Below are 22,700 nucleotides of genomic sequence, written 5' to 3' on the forward strand. Positions count from 1 at the left end.
TGTGTGTGTGTGTGTGTGTGTGTGTGTGTGTTTGTGTGTGTGTGTGTGTGTGTGTATATGCCTGTGTGGCTATGTGTGTGTATGTGTGTGTGTGTGTGTGTGTGTGTGTGTGTGTGTATATGTCCGTGTGGCTATGTGTGTGTGTGTGTGTGTGTGTGTGTGTGTGTGTGTGTGTGTGTGTGTGTGTGTGTGTGTATATGTCCGTGTGGCTATGTGTGTGTGTGTGTGTGTATGTGTGTGTACTGTATATGTCTGTGTGGCTATGTGTGTGTGTGTGTGTGTGTGTGTGTGTGTGTGTGTGTGTGTATATGTCTGTGTGGTTATGTGTGTGTGTCTGTGTATGTGTGTGTCTGTGTGGCTATGTGTGTGTGTGTCTGTGTGGTTATGTGTGTCTGTGTGGTTATGTGTGTGTATGTGTGTCTGTGTGGCTATGTGTGTGTGTGTGTGTGTCTGTGTGTGTGTGTGTATGTGTGTGTATATGTCTGTGTGGCTATGTGTGTGTATATGTCTGCGTGGCTATGTGTGTGTATGTGTGTCTGTGTAGCTATGTGTGTGTGTGCGTGTGTATATATGTCTGTGTGGCTATGTGTTTGTATGTGTGTGTGTCTGTGTGGCTATGTGTGTGTGTGTGTGTGTGTGTGTGTGAGTGTGTGTGTGTGTGTGTATATGTCTGTGTGGCTATGTGTGTGTATGTGTGTCTCTGTGCCTGTGTGTGTGTGTGTATATATATGTCTGTGTGGCTATGTGTTTGTATGTGTGTCTGTGTGGCTATGTGTGTGTGTGTGTGTGTGTGTGTGAGAGTGTGTGTGTGTGTATATGTCTGTGCGGCTATGTGTGTGTATGTGTGTGTGTGTGTGTATGTGTGTCTGTGTGGCTATGTGTGTGTGTGTGCGTGTGCGTGTGTGTGTGTGCGGGGTCTCCAGCCACCTGGTACTGCCTCTGGCGGGCCGGGTGGTCCAGGTTGGCGTCACTCCAGTCGTAGTTGATCCTCTCGTCAGCCTGCTGGTCCATCCAGTACAGCTCGTTGGTGCAGCGCTGCATGAAGTCGCGCAGGCTCAGCAGGTTGCGCTGGCGAGCGCTGGAGCTAGCCTACGCAACAGAAAGCACACGTGAGGGTCTCTGCACAGGCAAGTCCCGGGCACCGGCACCGGGACCGCCGGGACCGCCGGCACCGGCAGCCACTGAAGTACAGGTGCTATTAACATGACAAGGGGCTGTTTCAGAAACTTTATATTCTCAACATTTATAACATAAATATTTATCAGACATGTGTTTTTATTTATAAGGTCTTAAAGGAGGAAAGCATTCCTGCTCACCTCAAAGACTATTTCACTACAAACTCTCAGGTCCAGACTTATGCAACACGTCGAGCGTTAGATCTGCATCCTCCAAAATGTGTTACAACCAGGGGTAAATATGCACTACGGTACCGGGGGGTCAAACTATGAAATATTCCCATTTAGCAAAAAAATACTTCTCTGTACAAGGTTTTAAAGGATGTCTGAAACACCACTTAGTTTTTGTTTTGTAAATGGAACTGCTCTGGCATAAGTAATGGATGTACAGACACATTGACCGTCTTGTGTAATCTTCTTGAAATTATTTTTTGTTTGTGTTCATTTGGTTTGTTATTTAGTTGTTTATTTGTTGTTTGTTTCTTAATTATTAAATAGTACTCTTTATCGTTATTCATATATCTGATCATTTTTCTTTGTGTAAATTCTTTGTAATTTTCATTTATTTCTATCATCTATATATTTCTAATTGCTCATTTGTATATTTTGTTCTTATAAGTATGATATTAAATGTTATGTTAACTATAGGTGGAGACACCTGATAAGCTCTTTGAGTTTCCGCCTCTTCCTGCACTTTCATTTGTAAAGTTGTTACTTTTATTTGTGTAATTTTTAACTGTGCAAATAAATAAATCTAAATCTAAATGTGTTTGTGTCCGATGCGGAGTTTCTCACCAGCAGTTTGTTGTATTTCATCTGGAGGTTGCTGACGTAATCCTGCAGACAGAGCAAACAAGAGATCACCAAATAAAAACATTGGCTCGACCACTTTAAAATCAACAGGAACAGTTTTGTGATGATCACTGATGATTAAACCCAAATACTGACAGAAACTGGCAGCTCTGGGTCTTCCTGTTCATACCTTGTCTCCGTTGGCGGAGATGTGAGGAGCCAGGGCCTCCACCTCACTGTGGAAGATGTTGTGCTCCTCCACCTCGGCCTCCAGCGAGGGCAGGTCCTGGCCAAAGCTCTTGCCGTTCAGGATGTCCTACGCAAGAAGACAAAGCAGGGCAAGCTAGTGTGAGCCACTGTTCAGCCAAGAGAAACTGTTCCCATCTCTGGAATCTGAAAACCTATGTCAGGGGTCTTCAACCCGCGGCTCTAGAGCCACATGCGCCTCTTTAGCGCCGCCCTAGTGGCTCCTGGAGCTTTTTCAAAAATGTTTGACCTTTTTTTCTTATTTTTTTTTCTTTTTTTCTGATTTTTTTCTTTTTTTTTCATATTTTTCTCTTTTTTTTCCTTTCCTTTTTAATCTCGACATTTCGACTTTTTTATTGACATTTCAACTTTTCCTCGACATTTCGACTTTTTTCTCAACATTTCGACTTTTTTCTCGAGATTGTACTTCAACATTTATCTTGACATTTTGACTTTTTTCTCAAAGTGCATAATGAAAGAACAAATCTTCCCCCAGTTATAACTAATATAGAAACATGCAGCATGTGTTGTCTTCATTCTAAGGCTGATACAAGACTTTTCATTTTTTGCGGCTCCAGACATATTTGTTTTTTGTTTTTTTGGTCCAATACGGCTCTTTCAACATTTTAGACGACGCGCCGTCTCATCCACTGGTACAGTTTTATCTATAAAGCAATCCTTGGTCTACTCTCACATTATTTATGCAACTACATTTCCAGAACCCACAGCAATTACTGCTTACGTTCCAATGATTTATATCTGCTAAACGTGCCAAAGGTGCATTCCGAACCAGGTAAACACTGTTTTAAGTTCTCTGCACCTGCTGCCTGAACTCCCTACAGAAGACACTCAATCTGAAGGATCTCATCTCTGTTGGACATTTATTTATTTATTTATTTATTTTATTGAGTGAGTTGGTGGTGTCTGTTTTTAATTGTTGCACTTGTAATGTTTCTCTGGCTGCTGTCTTGGCCAGGCTTCCCTTGAAAAGGAGGTTATTGTATCTCGACGGGACCGACCTGGTTAAATAAAGGTTAAATAAAAAAAATACAAAATAAACCATATGCAGCACATGTGGCACATCAGAATGGTCCAGCACTGGTTTTTGGAGCTGATCTGGACTCTGAACTCTGGACTCTGAACTGTGCTGCATGCGTTCTTACCTGTTTCTCGTCGATCATGTTGCCCCAGTTGATGCTGGGCAGCCCCTCAGAGCGGATCAGCTGGTAGATGCGGTCGTGGTCCTCCTTCAGCTTCATCACTCGGTCCCGCAGTTGTCTCATGCTGAACACACACGTTTATGAAAAGTTACTGGCTGGTACGATGATGTAATGGAAAAATAACAATGTATTCTACATTTCGGACACATGGTAATACTTTATACCGCATGCGGCTCTTTAGCGCCGCCCTAGTGGCTCCTGGAGCTTTTTCAAAAATGTTTAACCTTTTTTTTCCTTTTTTTTCTTCTTTCCTTTTTTTCTTCTTTTTTTTCTTTTTTTCTCTTTTTCTCTTTACAGTTTAAGATTAACATTCCCAGAATTTTCAAATTTTTTGAAATAGGATATTTGAGTTTTATTAAGCTGTAAGCCATGATCAGCAATATTAAAATAATAAAAGGCTTGCAATATTTCAGTTGATTTGTAATGAATCCAGAATGTATGACATTTTTGTTTTTGTAATTGCATTACAGAAAATCACAATATTCTAATTTTCTGAGACAGTCCTGTACAAATAAACTTTCCCTCCGCGCTGTGCTTGTTTAATGGGTGTGTTCAATAAAACTATAATAGTTTGTTATCAGCACGTGGCATTTGGCTGCATTTATAGCAGGTTGAAGAAGAAAACCGTCATATTCAAAGGGTTCCCATCACTTTTCTTGCTGCTTGCTGCATCTGTTCATCACAGTGATGTAAGTACTCACTCCTGTTCAATCATCTCTGCCTGGGGGTGCTGCAGGCGCTTGGCGTTGACGGCGTCCTCGTCCAGACCCGTGAGCAGCTCCAGGGAGTTCTGGATTCTCTTGTTGGTGTCATCCTGGTACAGCGGCTGCTTCCCGTCGTTGATCTTGCTCACGTCCTGCGACAGAGACAAGAAAGCACATGAAGCAGGAACATTCTCTGGAGATGTTTCAACAGTACTTTTAGAGTGTATTCCTGTGATCTATCAGGAAATCAGTCCAATCCACACGCAGGAAACCAACTGAGACTTCACAATAAGATTCACAGTTCAGTGAAGTGAAACAACTGTGACCCATTTGTTCAAGACTTCCGTAGTTAAGACTTTATCAACTCAAGCAGGAGACTGAGGACAAATGCCTCCTTCAATAAAGGGCTTTGGTCTTTACTGCAGTGAAGCACATGTAGTTTGCTTCATTTAAGTGATCATTGTGGGATCGTGACTTCACTCCGTGAAGGCATCCCACTCTTTCAGCGGACGGTAAATGAGGAAGCACGGTTTCTGGTCTCCGGTACCTTGTTAAGGTTCTGCTCCACATCAGTGATGTTCTTCTCCACTTTGTCAGCATTCTTCTGCAGCTTCTCGATCAGAGCGCTCAGCTCGGTGGAGGGAGCTCTGGAGGACAAACCCACATGAAAAAAAACCAGTCAAAATCGTCCAGAGACCGTCCAGAGAGGACAACAGCTGCTCTTACGATTTCTGCGTTCCTAATTATTTACATTACTCTAAATAAGACAATATTCTTCTGATCCTGATTGACCTTTAATCATTTCTTATCTAATGTCTTCTAACCCTAGTCTTGAATGTGCACAAGCTTTTCTTTTAGCAATGCACGTTCCTAGAAGAGGACGGATCTCTCAGCAGGCATGCAGAGAGCCACACCCGTCAACCTGTCCCAGCATTCCCTGCACACTTTCATGCAACAACACCAAACACACGCTTGTCAGCACAATGACACCATACAGCAGTCAGTGCTCCTGAGTGTCCAGACAGTCACCCAGCAGTGGGGAACTAGTTCCGCTACATTCTTTTGATCACTTCCCACAGTCTCTGACCACAGTAGAGGATCTGGTAAAGAGGGTCTGCATCGACGTCACTTCCCCACTGGACCAGCCCCCTTACTCACACTGAGTGGTAAAACATCTAACTGGCAAAAACGTCTGCAACTAGTGGAGAAGACGGGATAACAGCCGATTATCGGCTTAAATTAAAGGCAGTTGGACTTGACAGTGACCCGTACAGTTACCCCAAGAACCAGTGGTCCATGGACATTAATATTTGGTACAGTTACCAAGAACCAGTGGTCCATGGACATTAATATTTGGTACAGTTACCAAGAACCAGTGGTCCATGGACATTAATATTTGGTACAGTTACCAAGAACCAGTGGTCCATGGACATTAATATTTGGTACAGTTACCAAGAACCAGTGGTCCATGGACATTAATATTTGGTACAGTTACCAAGAACCAGTGGTCCATGGACATTAATATTTGGTACAGTTACCCCAAGAACCAGTGGTCCATGGACATTAATATTTGGTACAGTTACCCCAAGAACCAGTGGTCCATGGACATTAATATTTGGTACAGTTACCCCAAGAACCAGTGGTCGATGGACATTAATATTTGGTACAGTTACCAAGAACCAGTGGTCCATGGACATTAATATTTGGTACAGTTACCAAGAACCAGTGGTCCATGGACATTAATATTTGGTACAGTTACCCCAAGAACCAGTGGTCCATGGACATTAATATTTGGTACAGTTACCAAGAACCAGTGGTCAATGGACATTAATATTTGGTACAATTACCAAGAACCAGTGGTCCATGGACATTAATATTTGGTACAGTTACCAAGAACCAGTGGTCCATGGACATTCATATTTGGCCACAATTCCAGTTTACTGATATTTATATGTACTTATTTTCTACGCGGGGGAAATACACGAAGCAAAGCTTTATTTATTTATTTCAAAACAGAGACAAAACAGACACAATAAGACATTGATCTTTTGCAAGAGAATATGCATTGTGCACAGTGGAACAACATCTGACCTCGCGTCAAAGCACTGAGACAAACTGGCTTCATATTTAATTACTGTATTCATACATCTAAAGTTGATAACAATTAATCAGCTGGCATTATCTGAAAATGCAGGGCATCTTTGACGCTTTCCAGAGTTAACTCTCAGGGATGAATTTTTATCATCTTCGCTGTGAACGAGCGAACGAACGAACAAACGAACGAACGAACGAACGAACAAAGGAATAAACTCCTTTTTTCTTCCTACCTCCCTTCCGTCATTCGTTCCTTTATTACCTTCTTTGCTTTTCCTTCCTTCTTTCCTTTTTTTATCCATTCCTTCCTTCTTCCCTCTGTTCTTTCTTTCCTTTTCTCCATTCCTTCCTCCCTCCCTTCTTTCCTTTTCTCCCTTCTTTCCTTCCTTTCTCCCTTCCTTCCATCTTTTCTCCCTTACTTACTCCCTTTCCTACTTCCTTCCTTCTTTTCTCCTTTCTTCCTTACTTCCTTCTTTCCTTCCTTCCATCTCTTCTCCCTTCCTTCATTCCTTCTTTTCTCCCTTCACCCTCCCTTGACCCAAAGACAGCACAAGGGTTAAATGAAATCCTCATCTTTGTGTTGGTAAAAGCAACAGGGTTTCTTACACAGCCCATTTAAGTAAAAGAAACTTGCTTTGCAGGTTTGTCCTTCATGCCATCCAGCAGACACACCCCATGTAGTCACCATGACAACCCTAAACCACCATGCGCTCTGCTTTTGTGCATGCTCAGTAGAGGAAGTGTGTAGATGCCAGAAGAGCGAGCAGTTGCACAACTGTCCCCAGATATTTGTAGTGCAAACATTCAGAGCAGGTTGGAGCTATGACAAACTGTCACCATGACTGGTTTCAGATGGCATGTCAGTATTTACACCTGCATTACATGGTTTGTCCGCCAGAGGACACCGACAAGCTTATTGTCAAAAAAAAAAAAAAAGTGTAACTCAGTTGAAGTCAGGGGTGAAGTTCTGCTGATCTCATAACTCCCGATGGTGTTTTTTTTTATATTCTTTTTGTCATGTATTTTTAAAATTATACATGTCCAGTGCAGTATATATATACAAATAATTTAAAATATGTAGCAGATCCAGAATACATACACAGCAATGATTCCTAAGGTCCTCAGTGAATCTGTCATGGTTTGTAAGCTTGGGATATGTTTTTTACATGATCACTCACTCTCCTGTTATTCCAGATCTTTCCACCCTCATCAGCCAGTCAATCCACTCATTCCCCTCACCTGTGCTCCCCCTCCATCTCCACACCTGGGTTCCATGGTCATCAGTTCCCCTTTATATACCAGCCCACTTCCACATGCCCTCTGCCAGATTGTCTAGTGTTCACGCCTAGCTTTCCAGCGTTCCTGAGTCTGTCTGTTTCTTCCTGCCTGCTACTTTGCCTGATTCCCGGTTTTTGGATTTTTGCCTGCCCCCTTTGGATTTGTCCACCTGATCTGCCTGTCTGCCCGGTTTTTGACTCCTGCCTACGTTCGACCTGATTAAAGCCTTTTGGACTCTGATACTCTGTTTGGTGTTGTGCTTTTGGGTTCTCTGCCTTTTGAGCCGTGCAGAATCCAACATTTCAGGCAGTTCCCACGTACTCCAACACTTTGCCAAATGTTGCTGTAAAAAGGCTCCTCTGACCACTAATTCCAAATCTCAGTATTTCCAGAGAAATATAGTCCGCTATCAACAACTTCCACAAATGTGTTGAGGGAGGTTCTTTTCCCAACCACTAAAGGCTGAATTCTGGTTCTGTGTTAAACCTACTCCGTAGGGTAGGCGGCTACGCGGGAGTCTCTCCATAGCCTACACCGTAGCCTGACCTGCACCTCCTAAAAAATGGAACTACGACCCAACGCAGACCGAGAGGGCTGTGATTGGTTCGCTTGGTAGCAACGCATTTCCGGTTTGTGAAGCAGTAGTGAACTTTCAGCGCTCTTTTCTTCTTGTGTGTGTGATTTTTTTTTGGGGGTTTTTTTTTGGTTTTTTGCACAATAGTTGTTTCTCTTTGATTCACTGACTGTGTTTCCATGCATCAATAACCCTTTTAAAACCCGAATATTGGCAATAACCTGAATTTGCACGGCCATGTAAACACCAATAACCCCTTTGAATAACCCGAATTTGCTCATATTCAGGTTTTTAAAAACCTGAATATGACCCCTGGGTTACTCCTTTTAAAACCCCAATATTGGGTCATGTAAACACCAAACGGAATATCCCCATCAAACGGAATAGGAAGTTGTTTTCTGTGCATGTTCTGTTCACAAGGAATCCTGGTCTTTTGAGTCCAGGAAGTTCTAATAAACACGGAGAAACCAAGACCAGGAGGAGACTAATCACTTCATAAATGTAATGAAGGATATGAACATTTCTGCATTTGTAGACGGTAGAAAGTACCGGGATAGAAGATTTACAAGAAGGTGAGAGAAAAGTTGCGCGAAGCATTTCTCTGAGTCTGTTCCATATGGATATTTCCGACTCCCGCTGGTGTTTAAACAAGAATCCAATGTTTGAGCTAAAATGTTGGCTGTTTCATGCACTGATGAAACTAAAAGAAAAGCAACTAAAAGTGCTTGGGGATGTTTTGCTGAGCTTTTGTTGATTCTCAGTCATCCAGGTCATGATTATCCTAAAAGAAGACAACAAGGAGACTTGTTTCACTGCCTTATGTATCGCAAAGAAAACCATTCTAGTGAATTGGAAACAAAAGTCCAACTTATGTATTAATCACTTTAGGAATCTTCTGTCAGATCACATTAGTAGTGAGATAATGTCTGCCTCCACTGAACAACATTCGGCCCAACTGCTCTCTGTTGTTGTTTTCTTGGTTTTGAGGACATTTACGTCTCAACTGAACATTGCCGTTGGTTCTACCTGACTACTGGGGCGTTTCAGGACAATCCGTTCAACCCTTACCAGTCAAACAATGTCGTCATAAATAACTAGGAAACTAGGAATCAGGAAGAGGATTTTCTTAACGACGCCTGCAGATTTCCCTCCGTTCAGCACCGTCTGCGTGACTTACATCATGCCTTCAGGATGCATTCTGCAAAACTGTCATTCCAAAGCCAGTGGTTGAAGCCGTGACAGAACACGTTCAAACAGGTGTTCCATCATGTTCTGCAGAAGCAACGGGCAGAATTTCTGCAGAAACCCATCCGCAGAAAAGAAACCCGAAGGGGGATTTCAGGGCGCTGAGAACAAACGCTTACAATCATAAACATGTACTCGTCAAACTAACTCAGCTTTATTTAAAAAAAAAATCATTTCAAGGCCAAATGAGTTTTAAAAAACACAAATTGATGGTTTAATGCACATTTGAAAACAGCAGCCAGCGTTACGTCCCTACATGACTGGAGCTGCTTTACTGGTTTGTCTCGAGCTTTTATCAAAGCAGATAGATATAAACCCCCTCTGCCCAGGCGTTTAAGAGGATCTGCCACATTATCGAGCTAAAAACAGTTTTGTTTGGATTTTTAAGCAAAAAAATGTCATGTTGCATCAGTTCAAACCAAGCCACGCGCTCGCTGTCACAAAGACGCTGGCCCTTGATCCCGGGGAGCCTTTACTGGCTCAGTGTTTCTGTTGGTTCTGGAGCAAAACAGTAAGAAACAGCTCTCGTGTGTTTCCACGAGGGAGAGGGTCTAACTGGAACCAGAACTCTGCAGCTCTGAGTCATGGAGGGTGTGTCAGGTTGCTGCTGGCGCCGAGCCCCGGCCTGCTCGTCCTGCACGCGTCTGCAGCACAAACCTGGACTACCAGGGTCTTCCACAACACGCACTAGTGGTGTTACACCTCTGCGGTCCAAATTATTGTCTAGGCGGCTCCTCAACACTGAATATGTTTTCAGATCAATCCTATTGCTGTTCCAATGTTTCAAAGCTTTGCTGATGTCGGCAAACAAGCATCAAATAAAACCTGAAAAACAAGAGCTGCAGACGGAGCAAACAGAGTAAAACTTGGTTATTAGGATATCATACCAGAGAGCAGACACTTCTGGGCCTAATCTGGACTATAATCTGGACTACATTGGACCCTTAAGGCACATATTCTTTCCTTGCCACTGTTTGGCTTAAGACTTTTCTCCCACTAAGGGAGTTTTTACCTGCCAATGTTTATGTAATAATTGCTCGGGGGTTTATGTTCATGTTCTGGGTGTCTGGAAAGATCCTAGAGACAACTTTTACTACTACTACTACTAGTACTGTCATTAAGCCAGTACTGGAGTTGAGGGGGATGAAGGGGGATGGCATCCTCCCCTGAAATAAAAATGGTCCAAATCATCCCCCCTGTAAAACTGACATCCCTCCTTTCCATCCCTTATATCATTTCATCAATGAATGTGGTTTTACTGCTATTTCAACATTTAGAGTCATCACCATAAAAATAACTTATTTGACAATTTTCAACTGTTTCAAGTAAATTTTCACTTGAAATAAGTAGAAAAATCTTCTCATTACAAGCAAAAAAATCTTGTTCCACTGGCAGATTTTTCTACTTATTTTAAGTGAAAATCTACTTGAAACAGGTGAAAATTGTTGTTTTTTCCAGTGATGAGTCTTGTTTAAAGTGTAATGAGATTTTTTTTACTAAAATGAGACATTTTAACTAGAAATAAGACAAATATTCTTGTTAGATTTAGAGTTTTTGCAGTGATCCATTTTACTTATCCTGTGAAGGACAGAGTCATATTGATAAGTTCAGAAAAGTGTTTTTTATTGTTGTGTTTTGATGTATTTGATGTAAGCCCAGTGGATATTTAAAGCTTACAGAAGGCTGCATTTAACTGCTGCTATGTCATTCCTGCAGTATTTCTGCAGGTGTTTTGGTCACTGCTATTATTTGTAATATATTATATTATTTGTAATCAGCACAAATGATCTGTCCCCATATGATCAAATCCACCATCCCCCCTGCAGGGCCAGCAGGGCCAGCAGGGCCAGATATGTAGACGAAAATTAGGGAGCCAGAGTCCCTCAGAGTTGAAAGAAAACTGAAATCAGTTTTCTTGATGTTTCATTAATTATCTGTTTTTTATTGTTTTTAATGTTATTTTTTTTTTTTTACTGTTTTAATTCATATGTACTATGTACAATGCAACACACACTTTGTACTGTATGTTACACAACTTGGATACTCTAGTACCATAATATTACCATTGCTGCTATTTCATTATCGTAATATGCATTTTTGCTCAAGTCACTTTAAACTCAAGTCACTCTAAGATAGAATCCATACTGCTTTTAAATGCTGCTAAATATATTTTGCTACTATGTATGTTTTATGTTTGTTCCCTGTTTTAATTGTATTGTTTGACTGAATTGTTTTTATGTTTTCTGTGGGGACTGCAGGTGGAAACTAAACTAAAACCCGGTGTATTTACACTGCTTAATGTAGTGTTCATTAATAAGCATTGTCCCGTCTAACATAAACTTAAACGTAAACTTTCCTCTGGATACGGGCCCTTCACAGGCTCCCAGATCTCAGAGGATTCTGTTTTGAGGCGCCTTTTTTTTATTATACATTTACAAAAGGAAAACTCTGAATTTCAGACATTATAAGAAAGATCATTTGCAAGAGTAAACCCAGAATTTCTGACTTTGATCAGAAATTAGTTAAATTAATTTCCCTTTGGGGATAAATAAAGTAATATTGAATTTGAATTTGAATTGAATTACTACTGACATGTTTGTGACAGGAGAGTCAGAAAGTATGACTCAACAAAGTCACATGAGGGAGATTCTAGGAAGCAGAGTTAGCTGGACGAGCTCAGAGGGAGACAGGACCCGAGAGGCGTCACAGAACACCTTTACCCTGGTGCTGTCTGTGGGTCAGGGGAGGGGGGGGGGGAAGAGAAGGAATGGAGAAAAGATGGAAGGAACGAAAGAAGGGAGGAAGGAAAGAAGGGAGGAATGGAAGGAAGGGAGAAAGAAGGAAAGAAGGAAGGAAGTAGGAAAGGGAGAAAAGATGGAAGGAAGGGAGACAGGAGAAAAGAAGGAAAGAAGGAAGGAAGTAGGAAAGGGAGTAAGGAAGGGAGAAAAAAATGGAAGGGAGGAAAGAAGGGAGAAAATATGGAAGGAAGGAAGGAAGTAGGAAAGGGAGAAAAGATGGAAGGAAGGGAGACAGGAGAAAAGAAGGAAAGAAGGAAGGAAGTAGGAAAGGGAGTAAGGAAGGGAGAAAAAAATGGAAGGGAGGAAAGAAGGGAGAAAATATGGAAGGAAGGGAGAAAGGAAGGAAAGAAGGGAGAAAAGGAAATAAGGGAGGGAGGAAGGAAAGAAGGGAGGGAAGAAGGAAGGAATTGAGAAAATAAGGAAAGAAGGAAGGAAAAGCAAAGAAGGTAATAAAGGAACGAATGACGGAAGGGAGGTAGGAAGAAAAAGGAGTAAAGGAGGGTAAAAAAGGAGGAAAAGAGGAAAGGAAGGAGGAAAGAATGATAGAAGAATTGGGTCATTTTGACCCAAGGACAGTCCAAGGGTTAAACCTTGGACTGTCACGTTTGCAGAGTCGGCCCGAGGCCGTGCTCCACCCTGGTGATGGGCGGGGCGGCGCCCCGGCGAGCCCCAGGGTGCTGGGGCTGGGCAGCAGCATCACAGCCTTATCGCCCCAGGGTGCTGGGGCTGGGCAGCAGCATCGCAGCCTTATCGCCCCAGGGTGCTGGGGCTGGGCAGCAGCATCGCAGCCTTATCGTGGGAGAGGCGGCACCACATTCCTCTCCCGCGTCGTCTTTCCACGCAGGCCAGGCCAGCAGAATACTTATCAAACCGGTCAGGGCAACTTTATTACTCGGCTTATCAGGCACACCCACTGCAGAGTTAAAGCACCCATTGTGCAATAAGAGCTGCAATTAAACCCTACAGCTTTCACACTTGTTGTTTTACTACAAGCCCCAAACAAGGAGGCATGAGTTCAGAATAAGCACCAGAATAAAGTTCCATAGCCGGTTCTGGCTCCGCTAGGGCCCCTGTCATCACTCTGAACTATGGAAATACTTCCCCAGATGAGCAGAAGCTGCTCACGTCTGTCACAGGTGCAAGCCTGGTTCTAAAAATCCATTTCTGAGCGTTTTCCAGCTGGTTTGTGAGTTTCTGAATTCTGAACTCTTTTATCTATTTATTTATTTTATTTATTAAGTTTATTTGTGTCAGGGAAATTTTACAAAATGACATTAGTCTCAGAGATGAGAAAAGATGCTTTGTACCGGATTTAGCTTACTTATTACTTATATGGATAATAAAAGGTAAGAGCGTCAAATACAAAACAAATCAATAATATATACACAGTACATACACATATCCACCCACACATCACACACCACTCACACACTCATGTACAAAACATATTACATAACAGAGGGACATAAGAAAATACCCAAGAAAATACAGGTAACATATTTTATCAAACTTGTAAAACAGTTATAAAATTAATGTTGACAAGTCTGATTCCTTAAAATCCACTTTTTGACTGCAAAAGAAAAAACATTGAAGTCTGTGCAAAGTTTCAGGTAGGTAGAAAGATTGTTCCATGATTTGATGGCTTTAACACTTTAGGAAGAAGAAAAAAACCAGACCTGATTCCTCTTTATCCACATCTACTAGGGGTATGTTTGTGTAGAAATGATAATAAATAGTTATAATAATGTGATTTAATCCCAAATAAATCAAAGTCATGACAGGTTTGCGTGACATAAGCAGCTCAGCTGATCAGCTGCTCCACAACAACAATAACTGGTGAGTATAAGCATCACTTACGTGGCCCGGGGCTGCGTGATGGCGGTGGACTTGCTCTTCTTCTTCAGCATGGCTGCGGTAAGGTCTCCTCTCAGCGGGGGTTAGGTCTCCTCTCAGCGGGGGTTAGGTCTCCTCTCAGCGGGGGTTAGGTCTCCTCTCAGCGGGGGTTAGGTCTCCTCTCAGCTTGGGTCAGGTCTCCTCTCAGCGGGGGTTATGTCTCCTCTCAGCGGGGATCAGTCCCGGGACAGGTGGAGCGGTAGGAGGATGCGGGTTTGTGCGCTCAGCAGCTCTCTGCTCTCTGCTCTGCTCTGGTCCCCGGCACCGGTTAGTGTGCGGGGCGCCGCCCGCGCACCTGTCACTCATCCCCGGGGGCGGGGCCGCGGAGCGAGACCACGCCCACCTGCCCTTACGATTTTATTATACTTTTTTTTATTTTTTTTTATTATTTATTATTTTTATTTTTCAAAATGAAGACAGAAACAATAAAAAAAAAGGTTAACAATACCACATTTCACATAATCAAAAAGAGAAACATTACAATGACAAAAAAAAAAAAAAAAGACAATTGGGGGTGGGGGGAGGGTTTGTACAGATAAACTTTAAGAAGGATGGAGCCTCTAGCGTCAGTTCAGGTCCAGCTCTAAAAGAAAAATAAGTAAAATAAAAAAAGAAGCATGTGACCAACAGAACAAGTCATATTATTATTCCATTATTCTCGTGTTGTCTAATGACAGTCCGGGCAAATTGGTAATTTCCATACTTATGAATTGGGAGATTCGCAAGCCAAACTGCTTTCATAAATACAATTGGCTGAAGGACTTTTTGGATTTATTGTCAATGGGAAAGGCAAACTCAATCCTTAAAGACAATGAAAACGATTTTATTATACTGTTGTAGTATACAGGCTCAGAAATACTTTTTTTGAACTTTCTGACTTGTCCCATATGTGTTAATGGTTAATACCATGTTGGTAAACCTAAGGCATATACAGTATATATATATATATATATATATATATATATATATATATATATATATATATATATATATATATAGGGATAATGCCCGACGAGGTGTACATTATCAGAAATATATGGACGACGCGGTTCACGCCCCCGCGTTGTCCATATGTTTCTGATAATGTACACCTAGAAGGGCATTTTCCCGCTTATACCACGGTTACTTACCAAAAAACATAAATACTAAATCAGTTATTCATGCTTTAATGTGTTTTCAGTGTAAATTATTAGTTTTATAACAAGCCGCGGCTGAGCGACTATTTAAAGGGGACCTATTATGAAAAACACGTTTTTTCTTGTTTTAACATATATAAAGTGGTCTCCCCTCACCCTGCCAGCACAGGGGAGACAAAATACCATGAATTTCTGCAAGGTCTCTGACCCCAGCCGGACAGAGTCCCCCAGTGTCACGTGGTTTTTTTTGAGCCGATTAGAATCTGCTCCTGTCGTTACGTAACGACAGGAGCAGATTTCCATAGGTTCAGCCTCCGCTGCTGAAACCACGCCCACAACCAGCTCTCTCCGCTGCTGGAGCGGTCCTTTCATTGAGCCAGTCGGACGCGGCGCCGCGGCGGAGCGGATCCGGGTTAAATCATCCAGGTTCCCGGGTGGTTTGAGAGCTGGGTCCTCGGGGGTCTGTCCCAGGCTGGATCAGCTTCACCCTCCGAGATTTTCAGCCAAATCTGTCGGTTTGATCACCGCTAACGGGCGATGCGCCGCGGATGCGCTCCGGAGCCGATCTGTGCGCCCGCCGTGGAGTTGCGGCGCCCGTCGCGCAGCATCCGCCGGGCAGATCCGGCTGAAATTCCGCTGGTCGGTCCCCGGGAGTCCCTGCTACCAGTCCAGGCGGGTTCCTGCGGTCCCGGCCGGTCGGAACCGGTCAGATTTCCCGGTTCAAGCCGCAGTGATGCGCGATGCGCCCCGGAGCCATGCTGGGCGCCCGGCGTGGCTCCGGGGCCAGCGTTCAGCATCCGCCGGGCAGATCCGGCTGAAATAGTGCATAAATGTTATTTATATACAACTCATATTTTATTTTTTTAACAATAAAGTTTCCATTTGTGAAAATTCAGTTTTGTGATAATTTACAGGCTCGGGCTGCTGTGGCGGAGCAGGTTTATCCTCCTCCCCTGCTACACGTCATTCAGGGAGCCAATCAGCACAGAGCCTCATTATCATACCCCCCCTTCCCTAAAAATGAGGCGCAGAAAAAGGGGTTAGAAGCGGTAAAACTAGTGACAGGGCCCACAGGCTGGATTTATGATTTATGTAGAAAAAACAAGCTTTAGATTGTTTTTAAGACATTCAAGGCCTGTTTAAAATATACATTAAATGCCATTATAGGTCACCTTTAATCTCTTGTCTGCAGCCGTTGGAACCTGGTAAGTTACAAAGTTTTTTAAGAAGCCATAACTCAGTTTCCTTGGTAACGGGAGATATTCTAGTCCACTCAGCTACGCTCGGCTATTTTCTTTTCTCTCCTCTCCTGCATCCCAGTCATCAAATTTGTTAAATTCGCCAAATAAATTAAAACAAATTACAAAATCCCTCTTTCTTTTTTGAGGCCAATGGGGTGGCCAGCAAATTTGTAGGGGGGCCATGGCTACCCCTGGCCACCCCTGGTGGCGCCACTGCGCACCCACCCATGCACGTTTTTTATTTCAGTCTGCGACAGTGTTGTTAACTGGACACTTGACTGTTCTGAGGGAGAGGAAAGGAGGGATAAAACCCCAGCACGGCTAGGACCCTTGCAGGCTGTGATGTCATGACACAAAGATGCAAACAAACTCTGAACCATGTAAAACAGGGTGTGACTGCAAGGTTGTGAGAGGCAGGGAAAAATAAAATGAAAGGCTGAATAAAATGTCTGCGAATGTCTGTCACGGTTTTGCCTTAGAAAAGGTGAGAAAAAACATGACACGATGGTATCTCTTAATAAAATAAACACTCTTACTCAGTATCCATGTGTGAGTGTGTGTGAGTGTGTGAGAGTGTGTGAGAGTTTGTCCTGGGAATGTGTGAGTGTGTGTGTGAGTGTGTGAGAGTGTCTGGGAGTGTGTGAGAGTGTGTCCTGGGAGTGTGTGAGAGTGTGTCCTGGGAGTGTGTGAGAGTGTGTCCTGGGAGTGTGTGAGAGTGTGTCCTGGGAGTGTGTGAGAGTGTGTCCTGGGAGTGTGTGAGAGTGTGTCCTGGGAGTGTGTGAGAGTGTCTCCTGGGAGTGTGTGAGAGTGTCTGGGAGTGTGTGAGAGTCTCTGGGAGTGTGTGAGAGTGTGTGCTGGGAGTGTGTGAGAGTGTCTGGGAGTGTGTGAGAGTCTCTGGGAGTGTGTGAGAGTGTGTGCTGGGAGTTTGTATCGGGGGTGTGGCAGTCAGGACTGCAGTGACTGAACCAGTCAGACAGGACTCTGTGTTCTCGTCTTTCTCACCTTGTTGGGCCTCTCTTTGGTAAATAACTGACCTTCTTGGGACCAGCTGACCTTTCAGGACCATGTTGCCTTGGTTTGCGGTATATGCAATATAAGAGCTATACATAAAATAACATATTTAAGTGAGCAGGAAATTATATATATATATATATATATATATATATATATATATATATATATATATATATATATATATATATATATATATATATATATATATATATATATATATATATATACATATATATATAAATATCCTATGTGCCACATTAGCTTTGCTCCATTGGCTACCCGTAAAATTCTGAATCCTATTTAAAATTTCATTACTTGCGTATAAAGCTCAAAACGGCCTAGCTCCGCAATATTTGCCAGACCTGATAGTACCTTATGTTCCTGGCAGAGCTCTCTGTTCTCAGAGTGCAGGTTTACTCGTAGTTCCTAGAGTATCTGAAATGTAGATTTGGAGGACGAGACTTCTGCTATCAGGAACCGTTACTATGGAACCAACTTCCAATCTGGGTTAAGGAGGCTGACACCACCTCCACCTTTAAAACCAAACTTAAAACCTTTCTGTTTAGTAAAGCCTATAGTTAGTGTTTAGTAAACCTCAAGTTAGTGTTTAGCAAACCTCTAGTTAGTGTTTAGTGAACCTCTAGTTAGTGTTAGTAAACCTCTAGTTAGTGTTAGTAAACCTCTAGTTAGTGTAAACTCTAGTGTGTTAGTCAGTAATCATAGCTGCAGCTATAGAACAAGACTATAATAGTTGGTCTCAAATATATCTTGGTGGTAGATATGCTGCTATAGGCCTATGCTGCAGGGGGGCACCGACATGATCCACTGGGCGGTGCCTCTCACACTTCTTCTCTTCTCCTCTCTTCTCCTCTTCCCTTTTTTATTTATTATAAGTATCTCATAGCCATCATTGTTGTCCATTGTTCCCCCCCGCCCCCCTTTTTTTTTCTCTTTTGTGTATGTTTGCAGGCCGGAGCTTCAGGAGCTGCATGTTGACCTGTAGGTCCCCCCTCTGGTCATCCCACTGCTGCTTCCACCTGTCTGTGTGGATGTCTGCTATATGGTTGCTGACATCCTCAGTGTCCACTGTCTACATCTGCTTATATTGTCATCCCTGTACTGCACCAGTTAGCCATTGTGTCTGTGTCACTCCTTTCTCTGTTCTTCCTTCTCTCTCTCTGTTCTCTCTTTTCCTGCTCTGTCCAGCTGGTCTTCAGCAGGAGGGTCCCCCCTTATGATCCAGGTCCTGGTCCAGGTTTCTACCCCCTTATGATCCAGGTCCTGGTCCAGGTTTCTACCCCCCCTTATGATCCAGGTCCTGGTCCAGGTTTCTTCCCTCCTAAAGGGGAGTTTTTCCTTGCCAATGTTTGGCTTAAGGTTTTTCTCACACTAGGGGAGTTTTTACCTGCCATTGTTTATGTAATAATTGCTCGGGCGTCATTTTCTGATCGCTGGAAAGATCCTAGAGACAACTTCTGTTGTAATAGATGTTATATAAATAAAATTGAATTGAATTGAATTAAACAATTGTGTGTGTGTGCCTTATTGATACTACAACTCTACACAGGGTTCCTATCAAAACGGCAAGTATTACGAACTGTTCTTGCTTTTTGTTCTTATGCTTCATTTAATAATGTTCTGAGAGCGTATATCCTGCCATCTATCATGTTTGCTTCATTCTGAATGTTGATTTAATCCCTTCCTGATGATGTCTGTTTTCTTTCTTAATAATATTTTTACCCCAATTTTTCCCCCATTTTATCACCCAGTGCTCCTCACTAAGTGACAGTCCTGGGGCCTCATTTAGTGGCACGGTGGCTCGACACATGTCTCATTCATCCTGACGCACAGCAGTGTGGGAAACAGACTGCAGCCAGGCGCTGCGCGTGAAGGCTCATTTTTATGCAAAAACAGTCATTAAGTACTTTGCATTGACCATTCATGATAGAAAGTGGCGTGTAGAGGGCAGGGTATGAGGCGAATTCACCTGCACAACCTTCCAGCTGGACTGTGATTTATAAAGAGAACATTGCGTACAGGTGTGCGTGCACACGGTTTTATAAATCCGAATTTTTTTGTGCGCATGCCATTTTCGGCTTTTGAGCACACGTACATTTTTAGTATGAATCCTACGCACTCTTTTATAAATGAGGCCCCAAGGTTTCTGTAAGCAGTGAAAATTTAGTCCTTTTGCTAAACTGAAGCTTTGAATTGATTGCAGTGTTTTTATTGGAAAGAGTGATTGTTTCCATTCCTCTGCAGGAGTAAAGAAGCGTCATCCAGCAGCTGTGACCTCTCATGGATGTGTAGGCTGTTATCAGCTGGAAAAAGGATGTGAAAATTGCTGTGTTTCTGTGATTCCTTGTCTGGTTTAGGAAAACAATGTTGTAACGTATCTTTTTTCCCAGGATATCCCTGATAAGCCGCCTCCAGGAAACCACCAAAACCTTCTCTAAAACATTAACTTTAAAGTTTGTGCAACTCATTTATCTTACAACTTAAATCTAAAACATCATATTATTGGTCACTGGATGTCATTTATGAAATTTGAACGCACAAATTTGTCCGTAAACTATTGGCCAAGTGATTCTTAAACATGTTTCGGCCTACATGAAAATATTAGTATCTTTGAACTTGGAAGTGGCATTGGTGTCATGGCAATGAGGTGGTTGTGTTTCAACACATATCTACATGCAGTGTCCTGCACAATGTGGTGAGGAGGGACATCCGCTGCTAATCCAAGGCGCGAGAACACACATGGAAGCGCACGTTGAGCACTGGAAATCTGCAAGAAGAAAAAAATTAATAAACAGACACGAGAACAGGCAGAAACAGGAGCAGCAACTATCCCAGGTCCCGGGACCCAATCCACCAACCAAACTATGCTAGGCTACCGCGACTATCTGACCCCCAAAACTACGGAGCGAGCATGCAGGTGAACGAGCAGATGTCCAATCGATGCTCCACCTGAACTGTAACTATAGTGGAGGAGGGAGGGCGCCCAGCAGCCCCACAGAGGGGAGAAGAGGGCGGGAGGAAACCCACCGCCAGCGAGGCCCACCTACCCCCGGCGGCAGCCGAGGACGACCATGGGAAGAGGCAGCCAGAGAACCCACAGCGGTGGACCGGGATCCAGGCGAACCTCGACCACCCGGCACGGGCCGGACATGTGGCCAGGAGGCCCTCACCCTCCAGACCAACGACCCCCACCCCCAAGGCAAACCACCCCCACCCGGTGAGGGGCCAGCCTGCCCGGACAGACAGAGCCGCCCCGGCCGCCGATGCGGACAGGTGCACCTGCCCCTACGAAAGCTGCCCCCCAGGACCAGAGGGGCGCCCCGCTGTGGAGGCAGCGGGGGGGACCGGAGACGGGCCCGGAGAGAGGGAACCCCCCAACAGGGGGGGGGGGGGAGACGGGCCTGGAGAGAGGGAACCCCCCAACAGGACGACACCCGTGCGGGCCCGACAACGGAGGGCCCCATACCCAGGCATCCCATTCATTCATCCATCCATCCATCCATCATTCATCCATCCACCCATCCACCCATCCACCCATCATCCATCCATCCATCCATCCATCCATCCATCCATCCATCCATCCATCCATCCATCCATCCATCCATCCATCCATCCATCCATCCATCCATCTATCATCCATCCATCCATCCATCCAGCCAGGTAGCCCCCCAGGCAGCAGTGCGAGCCCCGCCAGGACCCGGGCACCGCGACCACCCCGCCCCAGGCCGACAAGGGAACGCGGGTGGAGTAGGCACCACTCCCGCCCCTGGTGTTGAGTGAATGTGGCTAATGCAATAATGGCAATAATTTGACAATGACCCCCCCCCTCCAAGACGCTAAGTATCCTTGTTAAGTGTATCTATTAATTGTTGAGTGTGCGGTGTCTAAGATGTTATTAAAATCGTGGGACGGAGAGTCTGGGGCACGTGGGACAGTGTCCCCCACGCCCCGGACCCCCCGACCACTCGGACATATGTGTGTGCGAGTCGTGTAGGGCGGGCAGGAGGGGGAGCGGTGGCCGAAGCCAGGAGGTGGGGCCAGTTGTACTGGCCCCGGTAGGCGCCCACGCTCCCCTGCCGGCCATCCAGATCTTTTTCAGGCTTTCAAAGCCTTTGGATTTAAAACTTTGAAACTTTTATTTTTTAATTTTTACGATAATTGGAATTTTTACAAGGTAAAAGAGCTGTCATTTTCAAACTATGTCAGATCTGTAATATCAGAACCATTTAAGTAAACTTATAGTCTGAAGCCTATGTGTAGGTAGTCTCTGTTTTAATTTTAGTGATATGATTAAAATGAACCACAATCAACAAAATACAAATGTTAACGTGATTTAAATAAATTACAGTTACAGTTGGTGCTGAGATACAGTGTACTATGATGACTTTTTTAGGATTTTAGAATGATTATCGCTGAACGACGAATGGAACATCAGGCAAACATTTGACAGTAAACAAGTTTTTTCTTTACTTTTGTTGTTTGTGTCCTTCCCTCTAAAAACTCATTGAGTTCATTGAAAATCACAAACAGGAAAAACGTTTTGTCTCATTTGTGTAAACAAAAAGGAATAATCAAAGGGTTTTCTGTGGGGAACTCTCTGTCTGACAGGAAGCAGTTATCTAACTGTGTCATGCAGGTAAACGTGATACTGTGTCCGTCCTCCCGCTGAATGAATCACTGCCACATTCCTCCACATCTAAACTGATAGGAGGGTCAGAGTCAGGGAATAAGATGCTTCAGTAAAGGCTACAGTTTACAGTCTGTTTTTTTTTTTATATCAACTTTTTATCCCGATTTTTTCCCCATTTTATCAGCCAGTGCTCCTACCTAAGTCACTCCTGGGCATTGCTCCCCCTCTACCAGCTCCGGGACGGCCCTGCATGGAGCTCACAGTTTACAGTCTGTGTTGTGTTTAAACATTAACAGTGTGCCAAACCCTCCCTGCAAACATACCTGGCCGGTCAAAGCGCAACCGGAAACTCCACCTGCCGCTCCATGGAAACGTGTTGGGCAATAGACTCATTTGAGTAATGAGATCAACTCATCTGGACTCAAAATATTTAGAGTAATGCCTACCCTAAATTTTTATGATTGATGGTGTAAATACATAAGTCATCCTAACGTAAAGAGTGTCAGAATTAGACAAATACAACCACAGATGAACAACCCAATAACTTTCTTTTTCCCCTATTTCCAATATTTACATACTACGACGGAGTATTAGGGCCAAACTAAGACAAAAAGAAATTGAAAATTACGAGAATAAAGTCAT

General features: G+C 43.6%; 1 protein-coding gene across 1 annotated transcript in view; it reads right to left on the minus strand.

The window, feature by feature from the left end:
* Positions 1-14,275, minus strand: part of ppl (periplakin) — a 30,769-nt gene extending 16,494 nt beyond the window's left edge. The window contains exons 1-7 of the mRNA XM_061712865.1: positions 13,984-14,275; positions 4,685-4,784; positions 4,135-4,289; positions 3,377-3,497; positions 2,158-2,283; positions 1,971-2,012; positions 928-1,089 (exon numbers count right to left, since the gene is read on the minus strand). Of these exons, the coding sequence (XP_061568849.1) occupies positions 928-1,089; positions 1,971-2,012; positions 2,158-2,283; positions 3,377-3,497; positions 4,135-4,289; positions 4,685-4,784; positions 13,984-14,033 (756 nt within the window). The 5' untranslated portion in view covers positions 14,034-14,275. The remainder of the gene's footprint in view (positions 1-927; positions 1,090-1,970; positions 2,013-2,157; positions 2,284-3,376; positions 3,498-4,134; positions 4,290-4,684; positions 4,785-13,983) is intronic.
* Positions 14,276-22,700: the final 8,425 nt, after the last annotated feature.

This window comes from Cololabis saira, chromosome 21 (assembly GCF_033807715.1).
Source record: "Cololabis saira isolate AMF1-May2022 chromosome 21, fColSai1.1, whole genome shotgun sequence".
Classification (NCBI taxonomy): domain Eukaryota; kingdom Metazoa; phylum Chordata; class Actinopteri; order Beloniformes; family Belonidae; genus Cololabis; species Cololabis saira.